We start from the raw sequence: 25877 nt of genomic DNA, 5'->3' as shown, positions 1-25877 counted from the left end.
ATTATAATAAAAATATTATAAATATAATATTTAAAAAGAAATTTAATATAAAATATAATAAAAGATTTAATTAAAAATTAAATAATTAATTATAGTTTAAAAATAATTTTATTAAAAAATACTATATAAATTAAATAAATATTATTTATATTATTATATTTTATAATTAATTTTAAATTAGTATTATAATATAAACTATTTATATTAGGAATTTTTTATAAAATATTATAACTTCTTTTATATAATAAGTAATTATATATAAATCTTTATTAAATAAATTAAACTAATTTCTTATAATATTCTTATTAATTAAAAGACTTAAAATAATATATATAAAAATAAAGTTTAAAACATTTTTAATATATAAATTAAATTATTATTATATATAAGTTATATAATAAATTTTATTAAAAAAATTAAAAATTAGTATATAATAAAAATTAAAGTTTATTACTTATATAATATTATATTAAATATAGTTATATTATAATATATTTAGATTATAAAGAGAAAAGAGATATAATATATAAGATATATTTTCAAGTAATATTAAAAGAATTTTTTTTTAAAAAAAATAGCTTAATTAAGTTAAATTAAATTAAATACTATTTAATAAAGCTTTATTTATTAGTAATTCTTTATTTTACTAAAGCTAACTTATATTAATAAATTAAGTTTAGTAATTCTAATATTATAAAAGAATTATTAAAGAAGCTATTATTAGAAGTAATAGTATTAGTATATTATATATACTAGCCCGAACCGGGTACGGAAATGCTTGCAAATATAAAGTAAATATTATAGCTTTTCTAAAAATAATTTAGTTCTTTTATAATTACTTTTAAAAAAAGAAATTAAAAAGTAATAAGTATAATTATTACTTTATAGCTCTTATATACTACTTATATCTAGCCTTGCTTTTAAGGCCTTTAAACCAGGAAAATAAACTTAATTATAATTATTTAATATTTATAATACTAGTTTATTTTTTTTAAAAATAAAATAATATCCAGAATATATATTTATTATACTATTAATAAAAACAAATTTCACTTATAATTTTTTAACTAAACTTGAACTCAAGTAATCTTTTATAAAGAAATAACAAATATAAAGATTATAATATAAAATAAAGAATTTATATTATAAGTTTATTTTTAGGCTGCTTTTTATTTATTTATTAAAGCCAATTATATTTCTAGGCTATTTTCTTATAAGTATATTATAAACTATAAATAAAAAAGTATTATATTTTTAAAAGATATATTTCTTGTATTTATAAAAATAAAGTTATTAAAAGGCCTTATAATAACTTCTTTTATAATATTCGAATATTATTATAATAGTAATATATAGAAAAGAATAAGCTTCTATAATATGGAATTATAATATATAAATAAGATATGAAATTGGGAAGTAAAAGTAAATTAATTTCTAAGAACTAAAAAAGAGAAAGAAGTAATATAAGCAAACTATAAACTACAGATATCCGGAGGTTATATAATAGAACCACGTGACTAATAAAAGTAAAATCCCTATTATATTATAATTTCTAAAGATTTTCTATCATTTTATAATATTTTATACCCTAATTTAAGTCTTTAAGCCTAGAGTTATAAGATTTATAGCAGGTATAGTATCTTAAGCCATATTCTAAAGTTTGCTAAAACCCTTATATAAATATAAATATTCTATAATTCTATTACTTTATACTATAATATTTATATAATTACTTTAATAATATATTAAATAACGTTTTATATTATAAATATAGAATTTTTGCTTCAAATTTTATTAATATATTAGAGATTAATATAAGTTAAAGAAATGGGATTTTTAATATTCCTTTATTTTAAGCAGACTTCGTTCTATTAATAGTATAATAGACAAGGTTCAAAGCGGGTTTATATTATATGAATTATAAGTATTTGAAAGGCAAAAGGGTGAGTAAAGCTTTAAAGGATTCCTAAGAGCTATTTTTAGTAATGAGTATAAAGAGGAGTCGAACCGAATCTTAGTTTGAGGAAAATAATAATGTAGTTTGAAATAAGGGGTGGAAATTATTCATTTATTAGCGAGGCTAGAGTTTGAATCAATATGCAGGACATCCATTTTGGCACTTCAACAAAAACTTCGCTAGCCCAGTGTGGGCTCCGATAAGCTCGATAAGCGATGATTAGATAATCGCGCTAATTTTTCGATAATCGATAATCGACTATCAATTACGATAATTATCGAACTAAGGCCTTGGAAATACTACAGGGCCACTATAGGGCCACTATAGGGCCAATACGCTATATTTATAGGCCTCATACCACCTTTTCTTTACTATAGCAGAATTCCGATTTAGTAAAGGCGGTATAAGGCCTATAAATATAGCGCATTAGCCCTGTAGTAGCCCTATAGTACTACTAAGGCCCTGGACCCACTATTATTAATAGATTTAGTACTATAAAGGCGGTCTAAGGCCTATAAATATAGCGTATTAGCCCTGTAGTGGCCCTGTAGTGGCCCTGCAGTATTGCCAAGGCCCTGGGACCCGCTATTATTAATGGAATTATCGATGGGCTCGCTTAATGGCTGGCTGGGCCCCCTTTTATCGATGGAATTATTGATAAAAGCGGGCCCAGCCATCAAGCGAGCCCCATTACATCAATAGTATTAGCAATAATTATATTATCTATATTATATAATAGACTATTAAATAGAAACATAATAGTATAGTAATAATAGTCTACTTTTATACTAATCTTTATACTAATCGGTTTATAATTGAACTAGAAAGCAAGATATTCATGTAATGGGGCTCGCTTAATGGCTGGGCCCACTTTTATTGACGATAATTATCGATATCGATCGACTATCGATCGCTTAGCCGATAACGATTACTAATCGATAATTACGATCGATAATTTATCGGAGCCCACACTGCGCTAGCCAGGAACCCATAATTTTGTGGTTTTGAACAATATTGAGACAAATGTCTAGAACACCTCGAAGTATAGTGCCCACAGATAACAATCAAAACCTCCTACCACAAGGATGTCCACCCGATACCCATAGCAATCAATAACAAAGAACAACATTATGTAATGCCTAGTATTTCCTTGAAGTTTCTAATATCGGTAACAAAGTAAACCTGATTCAGTATTCATAATTTCCTTCACCATGATTCCAGGTGCGAAACCCCCCATTGGAAGAATATCATCCAAGGAGGCTGACTTATTAGAATGGTGCTTTGCAGCGCCAAAGTACTGCATCTGGTGTGACGGATGGAGTTGTTGCCAACGCCACCAAGTACGGTCGAGCTGAGTATGATGAAGAAAGAATAATGGATCTTTATTTATGTCAGGAAAGTAACATTGGAATTGATGGGCCAAAACTGGAAAAAATACTCACCATAAGGCGCAATAGTGTACGAGAAATCCCCGCCAATAGCACTCGGGATAGCATTGTGGGGCCCTTCTTCCAAGCCCAAAAAGAACTTCTCATAATCGGTCTCACGAAGAAGATTTTCTATGGCCTCTGGTCGAATAAGATAACCCATTTCCGGCATTGGGCTTCCGTCACGGAAGCCACGTGATAAGCAGTGAGGGAAATCTTCTTTGCCAAACCAGTGAACTTCGAGACCGGCAAAAGGACCATTGTCAACGCAACGGTCTTCGCCGATAATGAAATCTTCACTGGGTGCACGGTTGGGATGACTGTCACCGCCGAAGCCGTGTTCAGCACTGAAAACCGGAGCGTATGGCATGGTTTCCCAGTCAAGACTCCAGTCCCAATAGCTACCTTGGAATTAGTTTTTAAATACTGTTTTAGGCAGAATTTTACTCACGCCAGGTTGCTACTGTAGCCACACTGCTCTTTGAGTGCTCTCTCGTATAAGTGAATGAAGTATCTGTGCCATGCCAAAAATGGAGCAGCCATATGAGCTGGTAGTAGTCAGAAAATGCGTCGATATGGTAAATTTCAAGCGATTTCACGTACCGTAATCCCCAATTGTGTTGTGCAAATATGGGAAGTCATCATAGAGTGACATATTCGGATTCAATGCGGAAGGAATATGTCGAAGACACTGCACAGCCTCGAGATATTCGTGCTTCTGATCCAGACTGAGACTTCGCCATTCACGACGAGTATCTGGATTATGACATAAAGTATGTGATGAATGTGTACTTGAAATTGCTTCTGTTAAGTAAAGCATTCCTCTTCTCTCCATGAAAAAGCCAGCAATAAACCCTGTGGCGAGCGTAATTGTTACTATGCTGAAATAAGCAACCGCTGTGCAATACCGCCTGCTGTATGGATCTGAAGATTGGCCCTCCTCGATTTTGTCGCTTTCGAAGCCGTTTTCTGACCCATCGACGAGGTGAAGGTATATACATTCAGACGATCGCTGCTGACTCTTGAATGGCCACATAATAAATGGCCGGAAAATAACTGCGTGCAATATAGCAGTTTTGAAGTTGCAGATTGGAACACAAATTGGAAGATGGAGTGAGGAGAAAGAATCGGAATTATAAAGGACACCAAGTCTAGGTGGCAGCGAAGAAGTGTGCTCCTAACACTCCAATAAGTTAGAGCTCTTCTATGGTCTACACTTCTTGACAGCGCCTACTTACAGTATTAATCTGTGAGGCACGTATTGCGCTTGCCATCGAGCGCCATTCTACTCTTCCCCGTGAATCCTTCGTTTCATATAAGGCCGACAGTTGGGCCGACAGTTGGACCCATAGTTGGACCGACAGTCCTGCCGAGTGGGAGAGACAAGCGCAGGTTGTACTTCACACCCAATTTAAGCTGAAAAGCGTAAGAACTGAGTTAGCCATGAGACTGTATAGACCTTGCTCTTAGAATTTTCAAGATACCCCCGAAGTTTCATGCCGCAAATTGCGTATACCTAAGTTGTTTTACTGCTCAATATATTAGGTGAATTTACTCTTGCATTGACTCTGTGGACTTTGCTTGGCACTAGAGATTTGCAGAAGACCGTTTCAAGCTAATGATTCCAGTGCGCTACATTGTTATCCTTGACGTCTCTGTAAGCGTGTTTAAAGACGAGAAGAGCCAAAGTTGCTTTTCCCAGACTTTCTTCACCTATATATTTTCTGCTACTCCCACATAAACTCATTTCCGCTCCCCACCTTTCGCTGATATTCTCATATCCTGCACCATACAAACCTCCTACAAGCCTCTTTGATACAAGCCTCGCTGCAGTATCTTCTTCCCATCATGAAGCTTCTACAACACTACGGTATTATGGTCGTGCTCTCCACATTCGCCACTGGGCTCGCAATCCCAGCCAAAATTGCTGCACGTCCAGTTCCAAGCTATGATACTCCAAAGTCGTATGATAAAATAACTTCATACGATAAGCCCACCAGTTATGAGACCAAGTCATACGACAAACCAGCCAACTACGAGGTCAAATCGTACAGCAAACCCTCTTCGTATGAGAAGCCATCTTCATATGAGAAGCCATCTTCATATGAGAAGCCATCTTCATACGACAAACCAGCCAACTACGAGGTCAAATCGTACAGCAAACCCTCTTCGTATGAGAAGCCATCTTCATATGTGAGGCCATCTTCGTATGAACAGCCATCTTCATACGAGAAACCGTCTTCATACGACAAGCCTGCTATTTACGAGAAGAGGGAGTACAGTCATCCCCACTTCGGTCACTAGACCGTTAAGTAGTTGGCAACTTCGCGGAACGATTCAGACCCAGGTTAGTGTAGATTGTCTGGACCTCGCGACCTCGAAGCAAGCAACCTAATCCGTGACCAGGGTTCAAAAGTGGAGAACTGGGACATCGCGCAGTTGTGGATCAAGTAGAACTGTAGGGGGGCTGAGGAGTCAGTTAGTGGTCAGTATTTTGTGGAGTCTCATTGGTTAAAATTTGGGAACAGTTTTTTATGAGCCGGAATTCAAGTCGTTTGGCAGCAATTACTCTCATTTCACTTGTAGACTGTGCAATTTAGCTCCTAATTCATAACCCTTCCCTTGTCCGTTGTGTGTTTAATTCCCCTTTCTGCCGTGAGAGATGGGCGATACATGGCGTTTATTCTCGGTGATGAATATCCCCTCGTGCGCCCGCCAATCCTACGCAAGCAGGCCCCCTGAATACGCGACTCTCATTCGCTCCTTAAAATTTCGAAGGATTTATATCCGCAGACAATATCTCGTCAATTAGGCGACGTTCCCACTGCAAAATCTCACCCCTGCTAGCGTAGGTTTTGGCAGCTGCACGAAGGGACGCCGAGAACGGTGTGCAACCGAGAACAAGGAGCTTGCTAAACCACGATTGGTTTGGCTCATATAAGCAATTGGCGCCGAACCTTAAATGCACGTAGAGAAAAATACCAAGGGGTTCTTCAGGAATAAGCAACACCAATTCGATATATCGTTAGTCGACTGGTGTCCTATTCTCCAATCCAATGGACATCGTCAGCGTGCAGCAATTTTTCTGTTCGCGTATGACTTTGATATGCGCTGCAACCTCACCTTCGCCGAACAAGTTAAGCAAACACCAATCGTCGAGCGCTCATCGCATAGGTTGGTTCGCTCCTAGTCTACAGAAGGAAGTGTTCCGTTTCAAATTTCATCTTGAAACACAATGGATTTTGGTACTTTTTACTTTCTTAAGTTATTGTGCTTGATGTGTGGCTATCAATAAATAAAACTCACTTTAAAGTTGATTTTCCTTGACAAATTCCAAACAGAGTATTTTTGTCAGCGAAATGGGATACTTGCTTCCGTCGACTTGGAGGGAACCGACGCATGAGATAAGCGATCGGCGACGTTCATGTTGGTGTGTGGGGGACCGTTAAGAAAACTGGCATTTTGACTGTCAAAATATGAGTAAGTCGAGTCCACGAAGTGATATCGAAACTGAACTCTCGGACCGATTCCTCTTGGGCTGTGTCTGCTGCTGACTGAAACATAAGCTATGCGGAGTACCCCTTGGACCCCAGTCCGGATCGGTGTTGGTGCCATGCGGGTGACTTCGAATAGCCTCTCGGGCCGACTTCTCTTGGGCTGTGTCTGCTCCTTCCTGGAGCACCGACAAAACTGACGTGTACCCCTCATTTGCCCCTTTGGGTAGTCACTAATCCGCAAGCGTCGAACTTGTTGAGTTGCGTGTTTAAATGCAGAGACTAGAAATCATGAGCGCAGTGTTCTGCAAGAGTGGTAACAATCCGAAGGTTGCAGTAAAACCTCGTTATAACGAACACGAGAAATTGGTATGGGCGAGAGGTTAAATTTTTTGATATACCGAGAGACTGTGATATAGAACGCCTATTCTCTTACAAACTATCCCGTAGTGTTTTGCGTATGCTCCGTTACGGTGAGGTAAATGTATGTGTTTGTTATCTCGAGGTTCGTAATATCTAGATTTTACTTTACATGTAGACTCGGCAAACGCAACTCAAGTTCTCAACACTCCGAAACTTGTTAGTGCTTTCGGGGATACGAATATTGAGGCATAACCAGCTAATTATTCTTGTCTCATTGGTTCACGACATGTAATGGGTAATCGGTAATTGAGTTACTGCTTTTGGACAATAGCTTCCATCGTTTCTGACCCTGTTTAATATGAACTACACGCTCGTTTTGATTACGCTTTTGACTCCATACCACACATCTCATCTAGTTTCCTGTTTGTCTATTGGATAATTTGAGTCAGCAATCGGTCCGGGGATGTGACAGAATAAGTAAGGGAACTCACCAAGTCTACTGCCCTATGCCCCACCACATAGGCAACTCCCAGATCTCTCCGAGTCTCGTCTGGTGGGTTGTCAATGTGTTTGCCATCCCACGATGGCGGTACCATAGTGGGGTTTGCTGCAAACATCTTATCACGTGCTTTCTGGGCTGGACCATCTGGAAGATGGAACATCTTCGCTCTACCCAGTGCTTCATTCTGTATGTAAGTGAGGCGAGGCTTGCGGATTGCTTCGAAAGCTTGAAGAAATTTCGGGATTTCAGATTTATGACCTGCTCTGGCGAGACATTCTGCCAGGGAAGCACCATCTTCTAGAGCTGTCGTGGCCCCCTGAAATTCGCATGAGAAGAATTATAAGAAGAGGGGCGCCGAAAATATTTAAACTCACCGCCATCGCATGTGGTAGCATTGCATGAGCAGCATCTCCGATGAGAACTGTTCGGCCGCTTTTGCTCACCCAGTCCAAGTCCGGGGTCGTATACGTCAACCGCCAAGTTCTTGCTTGCTCAGCAAAGTTGAGCAGCTCAATTAACGCAGGATCCCATCCCTTAAAGGCCCCCTTGATCTTGTCGATGTTGGTAATTGTGACCAAGTTTCCCTCGCTACCAGCTTCCTCGCTCAGGATGCAGAATTCCATGCAATATTCAACATCTTCACCGATTCCAGCTACACCAGCAATCACGCAACCAGTTGGCCCCCACCAGGAATTTGCAGTATCAAGGAGTGGGGCAAGTTTTGGATTTCGTCTGATCTCGGTAGTCGGAACACTTATCATGTAGTCATCGATCCCGCTGAAGAGTTGGCGTTTGTCTGGATAGAATACCCTTTTAATAGCAGAGTTGATACCTGGACGAAGTGAGATCCTTCACCACCAACACTGGGGTCACTTTTATAACGTACCATCCGCTGCCACAATAAGGTCTGCTTCTATCTCCTCTCCGTCGCGTAGTGTGACAGACGGGCCTTCATCATCGACATCGGCCACCTGGCAGTTAAACCGGATAATCGCACCTCTCTCTGTAGCTGCCTCATATAGAATATGTTGGAAATCGCCTCGTTTTCCGCTTGCTCCACTGCAGGTGCTTCTCAGCTACGTTCGCTGATAAACCCTAGTGCACATACCGAATTCCCCATAGATTCTCTCTCGTAGAGGGAATCTGTGATAACAATACGCTTCCGTCTTGCCATCTTCGATATATCATCATCATTGAACGATCTCCGCATATTTTGAACACTTTGTCTAAGACGCCATATTGCTCGAGAACACGCGTGCCGCTAGGCATGATGCCTATGACACTACCTAAGGTTTGGAGCTGCCCATGGCGCTCGAGAACCGTGACCTTGTGCCCCTTATCTGCCAAAGCGATTGCCGCTCCCAGACCGGCAATTCCTGTGATGTCGTGTGAGTTGTAGAATTGAACTAACAAATGCCATGAATGCACTTACCTGCACCGACAATAATAACGTGAAATTTGGAAGCCATTTTCAGCTGTGTGAGCCTCTAGGCTCAGCTCTGTCGGAATTCACAATTTAAACGCTGGAATTGGTCGTTGGTCGTATGGTATCAAGCGACAGCAACCGGTGCTCCGCATGAAGAGACACTTGGTGGCAATGGTGGGAGTCAGTTGATCCAACCATGTAACACGTAGAGAAAATTCGAGATCCTTTCAGTCCAGGTAAACCGTTGACTAAAGAAATCGAGAATCTTCATCGGAATATGATTCTTTCATTTCCCAAGAGGCTGGCTATACTGGACTGTGCACCGGACGCCAGACCCAGAATTTAGAAAATATATGAAAACAAGACCACGGGGCAATTTACATTGGATTGAATAGTGATTAAGACTCAAGCACGTGGGTTGGTCCGCGAGATTCTACACTAACATATTTTAGATGCTTTCATTACTACGTGAAGCTCAACGGTAGTTGAAGAGTTTCCCTTTAACGTTAGGAATCCCACGTACGTGTCCGACCGATGCCATATTTTGAAACGGGCCGAGCCCTTAATGTAAGCTTGCTGTAAGCTTGCTGTAAGCTTACTATTAACCTTAGTCCTATTCGCTATTAACTATGCGCGATTTATTTAGCGGAATACGGAGGTGTAACCGGGTTGAGAGAATGCCCAGAAACGTGGCTTATCCTACTAGAACCGGAAAAAAGTAATGAGACACCCCACCCAGATATCGAATAGGGGCTAGAGAATTAGCAACTTGTAATTAGCTACTTAAGCCCTTTAGAGACCTTAAGTTATTTCTTTAATATTAGGATAAGCTAGTATACTACAAGGCTTATAATATAAATTTAATTTAAAAGAGTTTAAATATTAATTAATAAAATTTTAGTTTAAGCCCTATAAGAGCCTATAAATTATGGGGCTATAAAGCTCTTATATCTGGTTATAGAAACCTAATTACTAAATTTCTAGGCTTTTTAAAGGCTACTTTTAGATTATAAAATATTAACTTTATAACTTCTTTAATTTAAAGTATTATTACGAATTAGTATTTTTATAAGAAGTTTAAATTCTAAGAAACCTTAATTAGTTCTATAATAGAATAAAATAATGTATTAAATTCTATTAATTCCTTATAAATCAAATTAAATTTAAAGAGAAAACCAGATTTTTGTGATTCCTATATGAGCGACTCTACTTTCGGTTAGTAAGGCTTTTAGTCGGTTAGTCTAGCTCCCAATCGATGCCCGGGGCGTTGTCGTTTTACTTTTCCCCCTAGAACCATGCAAACGCAAACTCAATTAAGCGCGACACGAATCCTCCTCGCTACACGGTACACTTCTTCGATGATCGACTCGGGAACAATGGTTTTTAACTAGCCTGGCTTGATTCTCCGCAAGGATGTCGATTTCAATGTTGAAGCCAATGGCTGACCCTTGATAGCGCTCTCCGAGAAGCACGAAACCGGTGGTATGTCGGCGGAAGTGTTTTTGTGGGCGCTTTTGACATTATCTTCGATATTCACAACGTTGTTTCCCTTCTTCGCCTAATTCATGTCGTCCACTCTCCCGTTACGGAGGCTAAGGCGGTCACTCGTGTCGCCTTACGCATCATACGTTAGAGAGATATGTGTATGTTGATGTGAACGGAACATTATACAGTTTAATTCTCACTCTGGAGACTGACAAGATCGAGGCAATCATCGAGCGCTTCATTCCAACGGCAACGTATCCTAGCAGAACACTGGGAATATCAATCTACGTCATGGCGCAAGAGACTCATATGCTGCAAAGCCCAGCTCTCAACTCACATCACGATGTTTTTCACTCAGAGAACACGCTCCATCTAAACCAGAAACGAGCGGCTACAACCACGGTACCAGGGATGGGGGAGTCATGTATTCACCAAGTCTTCGCTCAACGGGTACGGGAGAGTCCGGACTCGGAAGCTGTTTGTGGCTGGGATCAACAGTTTTCTTATTCGGAGCTGGATACGCTATCTTCGAGGCTTGCTTTTCGGCTCGTTTCATTAAACGTAGGATCGGAAGTGTTGGTGCCACTCTGCTTCGAGAAATCAGCATGGACAATTGTGGCCATGATGGCAGTGTTGAAAGCTGGAGGAGCATTTGTACCCCTGGACCCTTCATACCCCGTGAAGCGACTGGAACAAATAATCCACCAGACTGGCGCGAATTTAATCCTCACCTCAACTCAATATACCGATCTCTGCAGGCCCCTGGTCCGGAAATTGCTTCCAGTGAGCTCCTCTACATTTGATGAGCTGCCAGCGCCCAGCGATGCTGCCTCTTTCTCGTCGCAACCAAGTAGTGCAGCGTACGTGATCTTCACGTCTGGAAGTACTGGTCAGCCAAAGGGTGTGGTTGTCGAGCATCGGGCATTTTGCGCTTGTGCTGTTGCTCATGGTCCAGCTCACCGGATCGAATCGACATCTAGGGTCCTGCAATTTGCATCTTACAGTTTTGATGCCAGTCTCGTCGAAATATTAACGACTCTTATGTCAGGCGGCTGCTGTTGTGTACCAAGCGCGATAGATCGCGTCAATGATCTTGCTCGGGCAATGCACGAGTTGAGAGTAGATCTTGCAATCCTCACACCCACTGTTGCAGCTCTATTAGCTCCCAAGGCCATTCCCCTGCTGAAGACCCTCGTTATGGTCGGGGAGACAATGCAGAAGTCTCAGATTCAAGATTGGGCCGATATTCCACATCTGTTATGTGCATATGGCCCAACCGAAGCCTCAGTTTCTGCAACTGTCAACTCTCGAGTGACTGAGGCGGCTGGGCCCGCAAATCTTGGTGTTCCTGTTGGATGTCACATGTGGATAATTGATCCAGATGACCATAATCGACTTCTTCCCGAGGGCGAAATCGGAGAGGCACTAATCGAAGGGCCCAATCTTGCTCGAGGATATTTGAACGATCCAGAAAGAACGAGAGCTGCATTCATTGACAACACCACCTGGCAAAAGCCTGGACAAAGATTTTACAAAACCGGGGATTTGATGCGCCGAAATGTTGATGGCACTTTGGATTTTGTTGGTCGCAAGGACATGCAAATCAAGATTCGAGGCCAGCGAGTTGAAATTGGGGAAATTGAGCAATGCCTGGCTGGGGAAGATGGAGTCTCACAAACGGTTGTAGTGTGGCCAAATTTTGGTCCATATGCTTGCCGCTTAGTCGGAATCGTTTGTTTAGAGACATTATCGAACAAGATGGTGGATACCAAAGATCTCCGGCTTCTTCGGGGGGTAGAATCGGTGAAGGCGCAGGAGTATCTTTCTAGGCTCATGGCGAGAGCAGAAGTCAGCTTGCCCTCTTTCATGATTCCGGCTGTCATATTGCCGGTTGAGGCCATTCCACTTCTGCTTTCTGGAAAGGTCAACAGATCTCAAATGACTGAGTGGATTGGAGGCCTTGACGATGCAACCTTACTTGATATTCAAACGAGAAAGGATGACAGAGATGGACGCACAACAAGGACGAAACTGGAGCTCATGATGTCACAAATATGGGCAAAAGTTCTCAATATACCATCCGATCAGATACTCCTGGATAAGTCCTTCCTTTCCTACGGGGGAGATTCGGTATCAGCAATCCAAGTAGTGTCAAAGTGTCGAGAAAAAGGAATGAAAATAGCCGTGCAAGACATCCTCAAATGGAAAACTATCTCACGACTGCTTCCACAGGTCGTGGTCAGCGTCAAATTTGCTCCTATTCGAGAGGAGTCAATTGAGAAGCCATTCAAGTTATCGCCAATCCAACAAATGTTCTTCGAAACATCACCGAACGGAGAAACTCACTTCAACCAGAGCTTTCTTCTGCGAGCGAAACGTGTGATTAAGTCGAGCGAGATGCAGCGAGCGTTGGAAGCGGTCATAAAGCGACATTCTATGCTCCGTGCCCGCTTCGTCGTTGATAAAACTGGCTTATGGGTACAGAGAATAACGAACAATGTGTCTGGCTCCTACCGCTTTCAATATCACAAATCTGCATCCTTCGATGCAATTCTCCCCATCCTGAATTCGCGACAGGAAAGTCTGGACATCATGAATGGACCGGTCCTCGTCTGTGATTTATTTTATACAAAGCAAGGTTGTTTTGTTTCTGTTATTGCTCACCATGTTGTGGTCGATCTGGTTTCGTGGAGGATCATATTCGACGACCTAGAGCAATCGCTAGAGCCAGGAGATAGTCTCCCGGATGTCCCTGTGTCTTTTCAAAATTGGTGTATACTGCAGGCAGAATACAGCCAAGAACATCTCACTCCTGGAGCCGCATACCCATTCGCAGTCGAACCGCCAAACCCCGAATTCTGGAAGATGGACATTGCACACAATTTTCATAGGGACACCCGTGAAGAAGTCTTTGAGCTAGATGAAGAATTGACAACCTCGCTCCTGAAGGGTGAAGATTGCCATAGGGCTCTTCGAACAGAGCCGATGGATCTGTTCTTGTCAGCTCTGTTTTATTCTTTCCGAGAAGCATTTCCAGAACGCGAAACCCCATCAATACACGTGGAAGGTCATGGTCGAGAGGTGTGGGACTCTAATATCGATATTTCTCAAACAGTTGGATGGTTTACAACACTTTGCCCACTCCATATCCCAATTGGTGACAACGATACAATAATTGATGTGGTACGATTTACAAAAGATGTCCGGCAAGCGATTCCACACAAAGGATGGGGCTATTTCGCATCTCGATACCTAAATCCAGAGGGGAGGAAGACACTAGCCATAGATGGACCGATGGAGCTCGTTTTCAACTACTCTGGGTTGTACCAGCAACTGGAGCGCCCTGATGGTCTCTTGGAGCAGGTTGAGTCATCAATGCAGGAATCTGCAGCCAAGTCAATGACCCGTTTCAGTCTCTTTGAAGTCAACGCATATGTCGAGCAGGGCCGCCTCCGGTTCTCCTTCAAATTTAATTCCCGCATGGCTCATCAGGAACGCATTCAGAAGTGGAACGTATCAGTTAAACAGTGTCTCAAAGATCTGGCAGAGAATATCAGGCAGTTACCAGTCCAGTACACTCTCAGCGACTTTCCAAAAGCTCGATTGACGTATGGTTCTCTGGACACTTTAGCTGAAAAGGTATTATCACATCCGGGCATGACTGCAAATGTTGAGATTGAGGACATATATCCCTGTGCTCCAATGCAACAAGGAATTTTAATAAGTCAGGTCAAAGGTTCAGCGAGCTACAACACTCATACCTTGTGGGAAGTAGAGTCAAGCCCAGGAAGTCAAAGGGTTGACATAGAGAGACTTGAGCACGCATGGCGGCAGGTCGTTTCTCGCCACCCTTGCTTACGGACAATATTTGTGGAAAACGTCACAGCAAACGAGTCCTTCCATCAAGTAGTATTGAAGAACGTCGAAGTAAAAGTTGTTAAACGGCAATGGGTTAGCAAATCGCTTGAATTACATCAGCCATGCGGTGAATTAAATGGCCAGGCTCAACTTCCCCTCCAATTTACGATCTATGAAGCTGAGAACGGGAGGGTATTCAGCAGTTTGAATATTAGCCATTTGGTCATGGATGGCCTTTCAATCGACAACATCATCCGCGACATTCTCCTGGCGTATGACGATCGATTGCCGCCTGCTCCTGCATCATCGTACGGAGATTACATATCACTCCTCCGTGGCCTGGACCACACAAAATCTCTCCGATTCTGGAAGGTACGCCTTGCAGATCTTGAACCTTGCTTGTTTCCAACGCTCGAGGTGAGCTCAGATGTGAAAAAAGAACTACGGAGCATGGGGTCTATGATTTCCCCCGGCCAAGCCAAGAAGTTATGGGAATTTTGCGAGAAAGAAAATTATACAATGTCAACGCTCTTCCAACTCGCCTGGGCAATAGTTTTACAATCATACGTTGGCACTAATGATGTCTGTTTCGGCTATTTAGTTTCTGGTCGGGATGTTCCCCTCCCCGGTATCGAAGACCTCGTTGGCGCTTTCTCGAACATGCTAATATGCCGTGCCGATCTATCAAAGATGGATTCGGTCTCGTCCGCACTTGAATCCATGCAGGCTGATGCTCTAATGTGTCTGGAGCATGAATTTTGCTCTCTTGGAGATGTACATAACGTTCTCGGGGTCCCCGCATTGTTCAACACGATCATTTCTTATCAACGGCATGAAGCAAGCAAAGTCGCAGTGAAATCCAGCATTGAATTTGAGAAGATAGGAGAGTATGACCCAAGCGAGGTACGTGGACCATATACTTCGGCAGTAATGAATTAACGTTGTTTCAGTATGACCTAGCCGTCGGCGTACACGTGTTTGATGGGAAGATCTTTGTGAAGATGGACTTTCAATCGGAACTACTCTCGCGAGATCATGCCGAACACGTTATCGACACACTCAACGCAGTTCTGAGCGCCTTTGCGGACAACCCTTCCCAGGATATCAGAACTGTCAATCGCGTCGGCAATAAAGGGCGGGATGCAATATTATCGTTTGCGGCCCAGGAGCTTGAAAGATCAACCGAGTGCATCCACTCTGCCATTAAGCAACAAGTTGCTTATTGCCCCGAAGCTTCCGCTATCGATGCTTGGGATGCATCATTTTCATACGGCGAACTTTACAAAATATCTTTCCTGGTCGCAAAGGGCCTACTAGATATTGGACTGGGTCCCCAGGCAGTGGTTCCTCTTCTATTCGAAAAGTCGGGATGGACAACCGTGGCAATGCTTGCTGTGATGCTGGCAGGCGGCATTTTCGTCCTGTTGGATCCGTCACATCCAAAAGCCAGGCTGGAAGAGATCGTAGCTCAGATTTCTCCGACCGTTGTGATCTCATCTCGGCAGCAAACAGAACTTGCGTCGTCGTTTGTCGGGACTGTTTTCGAGGTTGGGCCAGATATAGTTGAGCGATCGAGAGAGTCAGAGAAGATTACCCTCGCAGATGGCTTGAAATCTACGGATGCTGCCTTTATCATATTCACATCTGGCTCAACCGGAAAGCCGAAAGGAGTTGTCATCGAACATGGCGCATTTGTGTCTGCCGCAAAGGCTCATAGCGGGCCGTTGGAGATGACGAACAGCTCGCGAGTCCTCCAATTTGCGTCATACAGCTTCGACGCTTGCCTTTTGGAGATCCTTACAACATTGATCTCGGGTGGCACAGTTTGCGTACCAACTGAAGCTGATAGGTCGAGCAATCTCCCAAAAACCATGCGCGATCTTGAAATAACATGGGCCAACTTGACCCCTTTGGTAGCAGATGTCCTACTGAAAGAATATCTGCCTTGCCTTCAAACACTCGTCGTTGCTGGGGAGGTAATGTCTCAAGAACAAATCCGTTCTTGGGCGAACTGCTCCACGCATCTCATCAACGGCTATGGGCCAACAGAAGCCACGGTGGCCGCGACGTTGAACTTGGATGCCATAAACTCTGTTGCATCTAACATCGGTCATCCAGTAGGATGTAGAGTTTGGATACTAGACAGTTGCCAAAACCTGGTTCCTCCAGGAGCTCTTGGACAACTCTTTATTGATGGCCCAACTCTCGCTCGTGGATACTTCGATGATCCAGAAAAGACAGCTGCGGCCTTTATTGAGCCTCCTTCGTGGCTCAAGACAAAGTATCCGCATATCTACATGACAGGTGACCTAGTACGGTATAGTCTTGACGGGAGTATGTCTTTCGTTGGTCGCAAGGATACATCACAAGTGAAGATTCGCGGTCAACGAGTAGAGGTTAGCGAAGTTGAGGATGGTGTGCGTTCTCTCTTGCCTAATCATCGTCAGGTTGCGGTTGTGTTTCGAAAACTTCTTGCGGGTCGTGGACAATTGATAGCCTTCATCGTCCTGCCTGGTCAGTCATCAGGCGACACCATCCTGGAGATGGATGAAACGACCAGATACCAGTTTTGCGAAATTCGCCAGTCGCTGCTGCTTTCACTGCCTAAATACATGGTCCCTGATATGTTCATACCTTTAACGAAGATGCCGTTGAAATTGTCAGGAAAACTAGACCGGGCGTATTTGCGCGAATTAGTGGACTGTCTGTCACACTATCAGATATCGCTATATTCACTAGCCGAGGCCGTTGCCCAAGACGTTGCGCCACAAACAGGGACGGAGAAGATGCTGCAGAGGTTGTGGTGCACAGTGCTCGGAATTGGCCCTCAACAAATCAGATCACAAAGCAACTTCTTTAAAATAGGCGGGGATTCGGTTCTTGCGATGAAGCTCACAGCAAACGCCCACAACGAAGGACTTTTCCTCACTGTTTCGGCAGTCTTCCAAGACCCTACTCTTCAAGGCATGGCGGCTTATCTCGATTCCCAAGGGTCACTGAACGAAATCCCTGTGGTTAACATCGAGCCGTTTACACTCCTTCGAGGCATCCGTGGATCCACGGAAGAAATCCGCACTTCCGTAGCATTACAGTGTGCGCTCTCACTAGATAATATCCACGACATCTATCCATGCACACCGCTTCAAGAAGGCCTCATAGCCCTGTCTATGAAACAGCCTAGATGCTACGTAGCCCAGTACGTACTTCAGCTACCGAGTGGGCTGGATGTTGAGCGCTTCAAGGCTGCTTGGGAAAACGTGGTTGCCACTACTGAAGTTTTCCGGACTAGAATTGTCGTGAATGGCCTGACCATCCTGCAAGCCGTTGTTGAGCAGAAAATACATTGGGAATACAGCCAAATTCAAGAATCTCCGACCACTGCAGTTCACAATGTGGCACCCATACAGCTTGGCATGCCACTACAACACTTCGAGATTTTGGAAGGCCCAGAAGAATGCTTCTTTCGCTTGACAGTACATCATGCAATCTATGATGGCTGGTCACTATTTCTCGTGTTCAAGCAGGTAGAAGCGCTGTATGGTGGACACTCGCCACAGCACTTGACACCTTTCAATCGATTTATTGCGCACTTGGCTGAGGCGAACGGGAATAGCAGTGAGTACTGGCACACACAATTTCTGGGTGCTAATATCCACCACTTCCCAGACCCTGTCCACGATGGGTATATTTGCCGTGGCCATGAGTCGATAACACGAAAATTGAAAGACGTGGAAGTCGTTGGAACAGGCGTAACACCGTCAACAATTCTGCGCGCTGCCTGGGCAATTACTATTGCTCGAGCAACGGTATCCAACGATGTTCTATTCGGGGTGGTCTTAAGTGGACGAAATGTTCCCATTGCTGAAGCAACGAGAATTGTTGGCCCTACAATCACGACTGTACCAATTCGTGTTAAGCTAGACTTGTCACAACCAATCTCCGACTTCCTACAAGACCTGCAAAAACATGCCACAGAAATGATTCCTCATGAACACGCTGGCTTACAAGTGATTAAGAATTATAGCAAGAATAAGGATGCCGCCGCTTTCACTAGTGTCATTGTTGTACAATCTAAGGACACTGATATCGACTCAATCAAGTTCATGGGCTCCGAGATTGTGCATGTCATGAACGCGGACTTTGATACCTATCCATTAGTATTAGAATACAGGCCAGGAGCCAAGGCTGAAAGTATCCTATGCGCTCGTTACGACAAACAAATAATCTCTTCGGAGAAAATGGATGCAGTACTGGAAGACTTCCAATTTGTTCTTCAGCAGATTAGCGGGAAAATCGATGCGAAAATTGGCGACTTGATGGTCTTTGAAGCCAGGGAAGAGGAACACCACCACACAAGTAACACCGACGCGCAGTCGCTAAAGGAGAAACTGGAGAGCAACTGGAAGGAGACAAGGCTACAAACCCCTTTTCCATCGTACAAACCCTTGGATTTTTGTTCTTTGACAGAGCCTGAGAAACAACTGCAGAAGCTTTGGAGCCGTCTCTTAGGAATATCGACGACACGAATTGGCCTAGAGGACAATTTCTTCCGTTTGGGAGGAGATTCAATTGCTGCTATCAAGCTCACTGCAGCGGCCAGGGTTCAGAATATTAGCCTGCCAGTCGCCACTATTTTTAATAATCCAACGCTCTCCGAAATGGCGAAGGAGATGGAGACGACGAATGGGAATGAGGAAACGGTAGCGCCATTCGCTTTGATTGAATCGTCCGAAACTGACGTTTTGGAATCTGTTGCTCTACAGTGCAGCATTATGGCTGGCCAGATTGAGGACTTATACCCCTGTTCGCCTTTACAAGAGGGGCTCATGGCTCTGTCAACGAAGCAACCTGGGACGTATGTGGCACAGTACATCTTCCGTATACCGCATTCCATTGACTTGGAACATTTCAAGAAGGCATGGAATTCAACCAGCCAACTCCATACTATCCTTAGGACTCGGATTATTCTGCAAGGCTCGGTGATGTTGCAAGTGGTTGTCAAGGAAGCTGCAAAATTTGAAAACCATTCAACGGCTGATCTCGACGGGTTTCTTCGCGAGAATACCCTACAAGTTGGGTTTGGAGCCAGGCTGAGTCGCTTCATGATTGTTCAGACGGCTGATGGTGGTCAATACTTTGTTCTCTTACTCCATCACACCACCTTCGACGCGTGGAGCCTTCCTAAACTCTTTGATAGTGTCACCCGATTCTATGAGCAGAGACTGGTCAGCAAACCAACACCATACAATAGCTTCATTGATTACATCCTGAATGACAACAAAGAATCAATGGCTTTATTTTGGGCAACGTATTTGAAGGACTTGGATACCTCACATTTTCCACAACTACCTACGCCAAGCTATACACCATCAGAGACAAAGACAATTCGCCGGTCCATCTCAATCTCGCGACCGAGCGAGTCTCAAATCACCACTTCTACACTGCTACGCGGTGCATGGGCCGTAACTCTAGGAAGTTACTCGAACTGTAAGGATGTGGTTTTCTGTACCACTTTGAGTGGGCGAAACACACCATTGCAAGGAATCATGGGGATCACAGGACCAACGATCGCGACGGTGCCTATTCGTATTGACGTGGATTTAAAGCAATCAGGCAAAGACTTCCTTCAAGCCATTCAATCCCAAACAGGTGCCATGATTCCTTTCGAGCAGTATGGCCTGCAAAACATTCGGCGCATAAGCACAGATGCGATGAAAGCTTGCGATGCTCCGAGCCTTCTGGTGATTCGACCAGAGGAAGACGACAATAGCGATAATCGCCTTCTTGGCCTTGACCCTGTTTTGACACCTATTGCCAACATCAGTTCATACCCACTAGCCATTGAGTGTAAGATCGACAACGGACGTGTGGATGTATTTGGCTACTATGACGACTCCATCGTTAGCGAGACCCAGATGCACAGAATACTACACCACTTTGAGCATGTTCTCAGACAGCTCGGTGAGGAGTCGTTAAATATACTTGGAGAACTATCAAAAGTTAGCCCATACGATTACAATGTACTCGATAAATGGAACAAAGACGTCCCACAGGTTATAGAGAAATGTATCCACGAGATCACTCATAACCAGGCGATTGCAACACCAGATGCACCTGCAGTCTGGGCGTGGGATGTGAAATGGTCTCACGCTGAGTTAGATAGACTTTCGTCATATCTAGCCTACGACCTGATTCAAGTTGGAGTTAAATCGGAAGATATAGTTCCTATGTGCTTCGAGAGGTCTGGCTGGGTAGTGGTTGCGATGCTTGGAATTCTCAAAGCCGGCGGCGCATTTCTCCCATGGGATCCCGCCCATCCAGAAGAACGAAGGAAGGAAATGATTCGACAAACAGGTTCTGAGGTTGTAGTGACATCAAAACAAACTGCAGTTCTCTGCTCAGGGTTGGCCAAAACTACATTCGTAGTGGACCCTGGATTATTTGACCAGCGAGACGTGGAGCTGGAACCACACGATGATCCTCACACAGCTGCATATGTCATTTATACCAGTGGCAGCACAGGAAAGCCGAAAGGGGTGGTGATTGAACACAAGGCTTACTCAACATCTGCTATCGCCCATGGCCCTGTGCACCGCATACATTCTAAATCACGAGTGGCACAATTTGCTTCTTACAGTGTGGACGCAATATGTCTGGAGATAATTACTTCAATCATGATGGGTGGTTGCACATGCATCTGCAGTGATTCTCGACGAAACAATGGGTTGGGAATTGCGTTAAATGAGATGGGTGTTACTGTGGCAGCGCTGACGCCTTCTGTCTTGTCACTTATGTCACCAGAGGAGCTTCCACAACTGGAGACTGTGATTGTGGTTGGTGAGGCGGCTCCGCCCGCGTTGGTAGAGAGATGGAGAATCTATTTCCATTTGATTAATGGATATGGGCCGACAGAGTCATCGCTTTCGGCGGTAATGAATGAGAAGATGACGGCAGCTGCGAGATCGAATATTGGACATGCTGTCGGGTGTGTGACGTGGATTGCGGACATGTACAATCATGAACGGCTGGTCCCAATTGGTTGCATTGGGGAATTAATCATAGAGGGGCCTACACTTGCTCGAGGTTATCTCCATGATGAGACGAAGACCTCTCAAGCCTTTGTTGAAAATCCCGGATGGCTTGAGAGACGTGGCTCCAAGCTATACAAGACGGGTGATCTTGTTCGGTATGATCCTGACGGGACGATAGTCTTCGTTGGTAGGAAAGACATGCAGGTGAAGATCAATGGGCATCGTATTGAGTTGGGTGAAATTGAGCACCATATCATGCGAGCTTTGCATTTCGTACAGCAAGCAGTAGTGGAGACAATTACCACGGATGACGCCCGGGTATTAGTCGCAGTCCTCATCATCAAAGACACTCAGGAATTGGATGTTCAGTCTGCAGAAGCTTGCACAATGACACCAGCTCTCAAGTTGCATCTGCAGACACTTGAAAGGTTGCTGATCTCTACTCTACCGACGTACATGGTTCCCAACCTCTGGATCCCGATAAATGAAATGCCTTTCGCGTCCTCCGGCAAGGTGGATCGGAAGCGGCTTCAGGAACTTGCTACAGTAATTTGGAACACACAAAGAACACAATACGCGCTCTCAGACGGTACCAAACGTGAGCCAATGGGATTTGCATTGGAGTTGCGGAAAATGTGGTCCACTGTGCTGAATCTGCCTGTTGAAGAGATTGGTGCTGACGACAATTTCTTCCATATTGGAGCAGACTCGATCGCTGCAATGAAATTAGCAGGATATGCTTCAAAACAGGGATGGGAGCTTTCAGTAGCGTCAATTTTCCACACTCCTATCCTTGATGGCATGGCGAAGATTCTCGTACCGGGGACACAGCTGCATGAAGAAGCACCAAAGCCCTTCTCTCTTCTCTGCAATACCAACATTGATGCATTTTTCAAGGAGATCCGTTCCAGGCTCTTTGACCCAGAGTGCCAAATTGAAGATGTAATGCCATCGACAGACTTTCAAGCGTGGGCAGTTTCTTATGGGTCAATGAATGCAGGATTCATCACCTACATGAATCTTATTCCTGCAAAGGAGCTTGACGAAGATCGATTGGAGGAGGCTTGTCGTGACGTTGTTTCATCACATTCAATCCTTAGGACGACATTTGTCCTTTATCGGAATGAAATTCTCCAAGTGGTCTTGAAGAACCCCTTGCTCCACTTTGAGCGTATCAAATGTGTTGAGAGTATCGATGTCACTTGGCACCAATGGTTTCAGAAGCAACAGCAATTGCGCTTGGGGGAAAACATCGTCAAATTTGTTTTCCTGACCCACAAGACTGACCAACGACTCGTTATGCGTATATCCCATGCTCAATATGATGGGATTTCATTTCCATCGATATGGAAGTCTCTTAGCCAAGCATACGCAGGTCAAGATATCCCATCAAGCTCCCCTTTCTCGACATTCATCAGTGCTATTGCAGACAAAACAGATGCCCGAGAATACTGGAAAGACCTGCTAGCAAACTCCAAAATGACGTCTATAGCGAGTAATTTCAGCCCCTCATACCGCAGGCCACTGGATCAAACCATCGATCAGATAATAGATCTACCTTCAATTCATCCTGATTTCACGCTCGCTACGTTTATCAAAGCCTCGTGGTCAATTGTTCTGTCTCATATCGCCAACGAAAGCGACCTCGTCTTCGGAAATCTTGTCTCTGGTCGTAGTCTTTCATTGGATAGAGTAGTTGGTCCCTGTTTGAATATCGTTCCGGTGCGAGTCCGCCTTGATCCCTCATGTACTGTTTTGGAACTCCTGCGCCAAATCCAAAACCAACAGTTGTCATCAATTCCATTCGAAACACTAGGCTTCAGAGAAATTGTCAAAGTCGCTGACTGGCACCCTTCCACGCGATACAGCTCAGTGGTACAGCACCAAAACATCCCGGAGTTGAAGAAGAAGGTTTTGATGGATGGTGTGGAGTGTGAGGCATTTGCGTACAGAGACGCTATTGATACCAGTGATATTGAGATTCTGTCCATGACGTTGGACGGAAAGCTGAAGGTTGAAATTGGATACTGTGAGGAGGTTATTTCCCAACCAGAGGCAAATATTTGGCTTGAAATATTATGCCGTCTAGTGGCACAGCTCTCTGACATCCTCGATACCAAGGTGGCGAATATTGACGTCGCGCATTTTGACGTGGCGAAGGGAAGAGAACCCAGTGTTGATTCAACTTCTACGCCTTCTGCCACAAACAACTCGACTGGACTAACTCCAGGGTCAGCTGTAGCCAGTATTCGACATTTGAGTATGTTGGAGTCAAAACTGCAATCTCTGTGGCACAGCGTATTGGATAAGGGACAATTCAAAAATAGGTGGTCGGATATACCTCCATCGACATCATTCTTCTCTCTTCCCGGCGCAGATCTCGTTTCTGCTTGCATTTTAGCGTCTCGTTTTCAGCAGGAAGGTTACGGTTTGACTGCGAGGGAAGTTATAGATAATGATACTTTGGAAGGTCAAGCTGTGTTGATTGAACAGAGGGGAGTAAGAGATCGCCAATATGGATATTTTTGATTGGATCAAAAAGTTATGTACTTCAACAAGCCCTGGGTAGGATGTAGATTTTACTTATTTGCTTGAGTTTCTTCATTTATTCGGTGGTATTCAATGGGCAATCTCTCAACCTAAATTGAATATACATAAGTAAAAGCAAAGTGAGGACCTCTCTTGAGCTGGTCTAAAAGCAGTAAAATTAGGGAACACTTATAGAAACTAATTGTATCTACATGTGTGTGCCAAGCTCGCTAACCATCACGGCGTCAAATATCAGGGTGAAGCATTACGAACCTGCGATCATGGGTCTGTGCTCTACAGGGCATTTTACATCAAAATCATCAAATTTAGGGTAAAAAGCAGGATTTAATTAGGAGTAGACCAGCCATGGCGCTGCATTAGAACTGTGACCCAATGCTCTTGCTTCAAAATTAGCTTGTTTATCCATTCCTGTGGTATCGCCTCCCATTCTTCCAAAATTGCCTGCCTCATCTCTGCCTCAGTGGTAGGTTGGTGGGATCGTCGATGGAGAGCTTGTTTGATCCAACGCCAGCACTTCTCAATAGGATTCATATCGGGAGAGGTAGAAGGATGAGGTAAGAGGATAATGCCGTGCCTTGAACGGTATCGCGTATAGCAGTTCGTGCTTGATTTGTGGCCGTAGGCTGAATTACCATCTTCCATGAATAGTGGCGTAAGCCCAAGGGCGTGTGTGACAAGAGCAAAGGCGTCGAGAATAGGTTGAAGGTGTTTGAGGACTTGTACTAGATAATCGACTTGTATAAAGGCCCCCTTCTTGCCTGTACCGTCGACAAAGATTAAGGGGCTTTTGTAGCCAAATCCAATAGCCCCCCAAGCATTGACAGGTATCGTATAACCACGGTAAAACTGGTATTGAATACAGTCTTCACAATATCTCTCCGATTGTCCCTTCTTCGTATTCCTTGTAACCCTAGCTTTTATGGATCGTCCTCCTACAAGGAAGGTAACTTCGTCTGACCACAAGACTCGTAGCTACTCCACAGTCCAGAAGAGATGTGCGATTGCCCAGAGATATCGTACTGTAACTTGTACAAGAGTTAAATAAGGCTTTTGACACGCTACGCAACGGTAATAGCCTCGTTGGTACATCCTGCGCTTGAGTGTTTATAGAGAGCATATCAAACCAAGCTCCTCCCGTACCTTCCACCAATTCATTATATGTGTCTCCCACCGCTGTAAGCAAAATACGGTAGCTTCGTCAACTTCTTGATCGGATAGGAGGAAGGTAGGGCCTGTTCGATTAGGGCGTCGTCGTTCTGGGTGAGGGTAGCCAAGGATCTTGCGAATCGAGCTCTCTTTTAGCCCCTTATATCGTAAAATAAGCATACAAATTGGTACCTTTCCAAACCAGTGCAATTGGCGTATGGCCTCCTTATGCTTAGTCGCAATTTCAAAGCCTTTCTGATACTGCCAGTCGTCAAGTGGGGGTGTAGAAGGCGCCATAATAGGGGTGGAAGAGGATGAGAAATTTTAGGTGGGTGAAGTTCGGCAAAATGCCCTGTAGAACACAGACCTATGATCGCAGGTTCGTTACAATTTGACCGGCAAACGCTGCGCGCCCCAGCACCAATTATTGACAAAAACTAATCGATGGACCCGAAACACTGGAACGCTTAACCTCCCCTGCTATAAAGCCCCACCAATACCAAGACGCCGAGCGCACATGACCAGTCGCCGTAAGAACGTCTCTCTCTCAGTGCGTTAAAGTATTCAGTTAATTATAATTATTAACTAGTAATTAAAACAAATTAAGTTAGAAGCCGAATAATTAAATAATTACTAAT

General features: G+C 43.6%; 4 protein-coding genes across 4 annotated transcripts; 2 read left to right on the top strand and 2 right to left on the bottom strand.

The window, feature by feature from the left end:
* Positions 1-3116: 3116 nt before the first annotated feature.
* On the bottom strand, positions 3117-4204 carry K444DRAFT_527363 (Di-copper centre-containing protein; the record flags this gene model as incomplete). The annotated part of the gene is made up of 4 exons (XM_024874633.1): positions 3117-3337; positions 3400-3785; positions 3836-3932; positions 3988-4204. The coding sequence occupies 4 exons, from the start codon at positions 4202-4204 to the stop codon at positions 3117-3119; spliced, it is 921 nt and encodes a 306-aa protein (XP_024737851.1).
* Positions 4205-5103: 899 nt separating this feature from the next.
* On the top strand, positions 5104-5863 carry K444DRAFT_612226 (uncharacterized protein). Its single transcript, XM_024880088.1, has one exon. It carries the CDS (start codon positions 5233-5235, stop codon positions 5686-5688), a length of 456 nt encoding a protein of 151 aa, XP_024737850.1. The 5' UTR covers positions 5104-5232; the 3' UTR covers positions 5689-5863.
* Positions 5864-7500: 1637 nt separating this feature from the next.
* K444DRAFT_560350 (FAD/NAD(P)-binding domain-containing protein) lies at positions 7501-9515 on the bottom strand. The gene is made up of 6 exons (XM_024876896.1): positions 9176-9515; positions 8852-9119; positions 8630-8802; positions 8118-8575; positions 7733-8059; positions 7501-7669 (listed from the first exon to the last, which is right to left on the bottom strand). Exons 1-6 carry the CDS (start codon positions 9210-9212, stop codon positions 7622-7624), a joined length of 1311 nt encoding a protein of 436 aa, XP_024737849.1. The 5' UTR covers positions 9213-9515; the 3' UTR covers positions 7501-7621.
* A 1408-nt stretch (positions 9516-10923) lies between these two features.
* On the top strand, positions 10924-24158 carry K444DRAFT_662915 (uncharacterized protein). Its single transcript, XM_024886763.1, has 2 exons — positions 10924-15415; positions 15463-24158. The coding sequence occupies exons 1-2, from the start codon at positions 10946-10948 to the stop codon at positions 24070-24072; spliced, it is 13080 nt and encodes a 4359-aa protein (XP_024737848.1). The 5' UTR covers positions 10924-10945; the 3' UTR covers positions 24073-24158.
* Positions 24159-25877: the final 1719 nt, after the last annotated feature.

Source organism: Hyaloscypha bicolor (assembly GCF_002865645.1).
Source record: "Hyaloscypha bicolor E unplaced genomic scaffold K444scaffold_57, whole genome shotgun sequence".
Taxonomy (NCBI): domain Eukaryota; kingdom Fungi; phylum Ascomycota; class Leotiomycetes; order Helotiales; family Hyaloscyphaceae; genus Hyaloscypha; species Hyaloscypha bicolor.
The sequence above is the reverse complement of the archived record's forward strand: the minus strand, read 5'-3'. Positions and strand labels throughout refer to the sequence as shown.

Coding starts and splice junctions, on each gene's coding strand:
- K444DRAFT_612226 (XM_024880088.1), top strand. CDS start 5,233: ATGAAGCTTCTACAACACTACGGTATTATGGTCGTGCTCTCCACATTC.
- K444DRAFT_560350 (XM_024876896.1), bottom strand. CDS start 9,212: ATGGCTTCCAAATTTCACGTTATTATTGTCGGTGCAG. Junction 9,120..9,175: donor CGTTATTATTGTCGGTGCAG/GTAAGTGCATTC, acceptor ACGACATCACAG/GAATTGCCGGTCTGGGAGCG. Junction 8,576..8,629: donor CCTTATTGTGGCAGCGGATG/GTACGTTATAAA, acceptor CACTTCGTCCAG/GTATCAACTCTGCTATTAAA.
- K444DRAFT_662915 (XM_024886763.1), top strand. CDS start 10,946: ATGGCGCAAGAGACTCATATGCTGCAAAGCCCAGCTCTCAACTCACAT. Junction 15,416..15,462: donor GAGAGTATGACCCAAGCGAG/GTACGTGGACCA, acceptor ACGTTGTTTCAG/TATGACCTAGCCGTCGGCGT.